At 40.4% G+C, this 4,533-nt stretch overlaps 1 protein-coding gene across 1 annotated transcript; it reads right to left on the bottom strand.

The window, feature by feature from the left end:
• Positions 1-540: 540 nt before the first annotated feature.
• Positions 541-4,533, bottom strand: LOC142642973 (mechanosensitive ion channel protein 6-like). Its single transcript, XM_075817446.1, has 5 exons — positions 2,629-4,533; positions 2,166-2,289; positions 1,463-1,756; positions 1,172-1,374; positions 541-1,061 (listed from the first exon to the last, which is right to left on the bottom strand). The coding sequence occupies exons 1-5, from the start codon at positions 4,314-4,316 to the stop codon at positions 743-745; spliced, it is 2,628 nt and encodes an 875-aa protein (XP_075673561.1). The 5' UTR covers positions 4,317-4,533; the 3' UTR covers positions 541-742.

A 4,533-nucleotide genomic window follows, 5' to 3' on the forward strand; every position in this document is an offset into this window, starting at 1 on the left:
ATATTTTGAAATCAAAATCTCTATATTTTACAATTCTTTTATTTAAATAAATAAAATCATAAAAAAGCTACTTAATGTTATGTTTATTTGTCGATTACCCAAAAAAAAAAAGAGTTATAAGGAACTCGAGCTTGGTGTGCTCGAGTACCATAGAAATGAACATAAACATAAATTTTTTTATCATAGGTACTCGAGCCTGGTATACTTAAGTACCATATTTTTTTTTAATCGCACAAATTCCAGCTCAGCAGTGCTACGGTGGCAGAACTGATGAGGAACTCGAGTTTCATAAACTTGAGTACCATTTGGAACTCGAGTTTCTGAAACTCGAGTTCCAGAAAATGGTATTTCTCTATTTAGCTCCAAAACAGTGTTTTTTTGCTACAAATTTTTAAAAATTGTGGTATTTGGCCTTTTTGGCCAATGTTTATTGGTCAAATAAACAGTTCCAAGATCAAATTTGAACTTATGTTCAGAGAGAGACTCAAATTCCCTATAAACCATTGACATATGTTTCAAAAGAGAAATAGAATAATGCGAAAAAGATAGAAAGAGATTACTCCAGTTTGATAGGTACTAGGTTCATAATATACAAAAGCCTGAAGACTAAATTCAAACAAGATAAGCCAACTAAACAGAATCATACACAAAATCAATGTCATTTTATACAGAATGCTACTATATGAAAATGGTGCCTTGCAAGTCAATTGCCAACTGTCATATGCATACCATGGAGATACAATTAGTCGGCAAACTTGCTTGTTTCCTCACTCAAACGCGTATTTTCCACCCTAGTGCTTGGAAGCCGGGTAGAGATCACAGGAGGCATGGCGCCGACATTAATGTCAACTGGAAGCAGGCGGTATTGAATGTCAAGCTCACGGAAAATCTTAAACATCTCTTCAATCAAAAGAGATCTCCTTGCAAACTTCTCACCCATGTCTTGGTGGTTCATTTTGTGTGTCAGCCACAAGGCCAACCTCAGTCTGTGTAACTCTTCAAAGCCCATAAATATAATCATAGGTGCAGCACACCAGTGCTCCTTCATGCTCTCAACATGACTGCAGTGGCAACAATAAATGAAGAAAAGAATCATCAACTCAGATACTTACCTAGCAGGTGGCCTAGGCATGAATCATAGTGACCTAGCCATAAATCATTTTGTACATACCTAATTATTCTTTGCCTCATAGCTGCAATCGTATCTGCAGGTGTTGCTATATGGACACAGAATTCAATGGCATCTCCCATGTCAGGACTACGAAAGAAGTTATTGATGGGCTTAGTAGAAAGAACACTGTTTGGGTAAATGAGCTTTGTATTGTCATATCTCAGAAATACGGTAGTCAAGATGTTCATTTTTTCTACAACCATCTGAAATTTATTTTAGAACATATTAGTCCCCACGCATAAAAGGGCAAAAACTTGCAAGATATTAACACAGTAAAAAATGGAAAATTACCTGAATCCCTTCAATTTCACACCTATCTCCCACATCATATGGATGCATTACAAATAAGAAGACCATTGCTTCAAATACTGTCTTGCAGGAGTTTCCAAAAATAAATGCAACGAGGACGAGCTGAGAGCTTATGGCGAGCAGAATTTTGGGTGTGGCAATTCCCAATATCAGAAGCCAAACCACAAATATGCCAATGCCAACTAGAACGTTCAACACTAGATGAAGCTTGTTCACGGCTGTTTTGGTATCATTCAACGTCAAAGCGAGTGCTCTTCGGTCTCTGAAGGCAATGACCTGGAACAATCAAATACATTACCATTATAAGCACCGAGTAAAACACAAACACAACTTTGTCAAAATCAAGATAATTTTTAAAAAGACATCCACATAATATGAAAATAGACATTGTTTGAAGAGTTTAATTTTCTTATGACCAAGACTATATGATCAATGCTCAATATATGTGGCCGCAGATTTCACTGCCAGGCTTCTGAGTTCCCTGATGCTTGAACCTTGCTTGAAAGGTAAAGAGTAACAAAAACGCATGCAGAGGAATGCACAAACAAACTTTTGTCATGGTGAAACTTATATATTGTAAATCATGATTATTCCAACTTATCGACTAAGAGATTAACTTCTAGCATAGACCAAGAAAAAGGAAAAAAAGCAATAAAAATTAAACCATTTCTTGCCCAATCCTTACCACCCAGTTCTTCAAGGATGATTTACTGATTCTCCTGGTCTCAGAGGCTCCTTCAAAGAGACTCAAGGTTTTCACAGCCTCATCTTCTCGCAAGAAACGCATCAAGTCCTCCATGTAGATGAACCTGACAGAGAAACAGTTCATTGAAATTGATTAGGAAGAGTAACATCATATACGCATGAGAAATCAAGTTAAGGATAATTACAACAGCATCATACGTTCTCCATCTATTTAACAAATATAACAAAGTAAATTGAACAAGAAACAGAATGACTCATAGTTTTCCATATCAGGAAGCAACAATTAATAACAAAATTCATCATATAAGTTCAAGTACACGCGATGAAAGAAAATGAGGCAACATTGCAATAAAAGAAGTTTCAAATGGAGAAGCAATCATCACATCACACGATGTAAATTGATGGACAACAATTGAATCAATGTCGAAGGAGTAAGGACTTACTTGGACCCGTGCTTAGCAACGTTCTGAAATATTTTCTTTGCTGCGGCTTTCGCCTCAACTTCACTCCTAATCTGCGTAGAAGAATCATCGACCCCAGAAGGGGCAATTTCCAATATCTGCTCATCCAATGTGGCAATTCTCCCATGCCTCACAATCCTCATCAACCTCTTCATATTCCACGCCGACACATTCTTAGGATTCAACTTACGTAAATGATCAATAGTTATCCCCTCATCCCCCTTCTTCGACATTGTCCATGACAACGTCCCACTCCTCACTTTTGGACTCCTCTGCAGCCCACCACTCCCAATAACCCCTCCACTCTTCATCGAAGGAAAAGCATTCGCCTTCAAATCCGGGGGCATAGTAGCACCCGCATTTTGCAACTGCCTAACCTCATCAACAAACCTAAACTCATCATCCTCCGCGTTCTGTATCTCAATCAAAGGCCGCCTGGACAATGTCTCGATCACATACTGATTAAACAAAGACTCCTGAATCCTATCGAAATAAGCACTCACATGGAAAGATGAAGCTAAACCCTTAACCATAAGTGTCTTAACCAACCAAACCAAAGTACCCACCAACATACAAACCAAAGCCTTAGTAATATAGCTAAGCTTATCACTCTTTGTCTCCCTCTCAACCTTCTTATTAAACAAAAAATGCCAAGCCATCAAAACAAGTCCCAACCAAAGACAATTCTGCACAGGCTTTCTCACCCCATATACAAAGTAAAGCACCCTTTGACGCAAAAGGAAACTCCTTTCAATAAAAAACACTATAATCCTAATCCCCCACCCAGAAACCAATCTCCCACAAATCAAAACCAAAACCAAAACTTCCCATTTCCACAGTCTCAATTTCCACACATTCTTGTGCCACAAGTAATGTATGCTAAGCGTGCAAGCCAAAGCTCCTATAATCACAACCAAACTCAGCCATTGCAAAATAGTCCATGCATATACATTCCCACCTTTGAACTCGTTCGGCATATCATCATCCAAAAACGGGTCGTCGTCTTCGTCGTCGTCTATTTTCTGCAACATCCCGGATCGGACCCGACCCGACCGCTTTTCCATTTCAGCGGGCGGCGGGTCCATCAATCTCGACCGGGTTTTCGATCTCAACAAGCTCGACGCGTTTGACGTCCACGTCACCACGTCGTCGTCGTCGTCGTTGTCGCTGCTAAAACGGCGTCGTACTGAGCCGCCGTTGTTTTTCTTTGGCGTCGCTTTGAGGGGGGACTCGGAAACGGGAGGCGATTTCCTGTCGTTTTTGACGCGGAGCTCGTCCATTTCCAAATCCATGTCCAACGACATCTCGCCCGAAGCCTTTTGCTTGTGCAAGAACTGCTTGATCAATTTGGACGGTGGATCTTTCTCCTCCTCCTCCGCCACCGCATTACTATTCTGGTCGCCGCCGCTGCCGCTGCCGCGTCGCACGAAATCAAAACCCGACTTGTCTTGACCTTTCCAAAACTCGTAACTATTCTCTCTCCAAAGCTTGCCGCCAGTAGTCTCAGAGCCTTTCGTCGCCGAGGAATCTCCGTCGTCGATCTTGACAATGACTTCTTCGCGGTGGTCAGACAAATCAACGGCTCGCATTGAGCCGTCGTCATTGAAGAGCTTTCTGAGGTGTTTGTAAGAGTTGTGGGGTTTGTTGGATTTTTTGAGTGAGATATCCATGTGAATCTCAATGGAATATTTTAGGGAATAAAATAAAATAAAAAATATTTTGGTAGAGTGTTACTGTTAAGTGAGGAAGGTGACGGAAGCAATGAAAAAGTGAAGGAAGACTATGATCTCCAAGACCCACTTCCTGGTTCCCCAAAATATCTTCAAGTTTTGTAGTTTTAAGGTTCTGTAAGGAAAGTGTGTTGACGCGGGGTACTTTTTCTTGGTT

Source organism: Castanea sativa, chromosome 7 (assembly GCF_040712315.1).
Source record: "Castanea sativa cultivar Marrone di Chiusa Pesio chromosome 7, ASM4071231v1".
Lineage (NCBI taxonomy): Eukaryota > Viridiplantae > Streptophyta > Magnoliopsida > Fagales > Fagaceae > Castanea > Castanea sativa.

What these genes read in the sequence shown, in the direction of transcription:
- LOC142642973 (XM_075817446.1), bottom strand. Translation starts at nt 4,316, where the DNA reads ATGGATATCTCACTCAAAAAATCCAACAAACCCCACAACTCTTACAAA. An exon ending in CATCCTTGAAGAACTGGGTG is followed by an intron (nt 1,757 to 2,165) that starts GTAAGGATTGGG and finishes TGATTGTTCCAG; the next exon opens with GTCATTGCCTTCAGAGACCG. An exon ending in GTGAAATTGAAGGGATTCAG is followed by an intron (nt 1,375 to 1,462) that starts GTAATTTTCCAT and finishes AATAAATTTCAG; the next exon opens with ATGGTTGTAGAAAAAATGAA.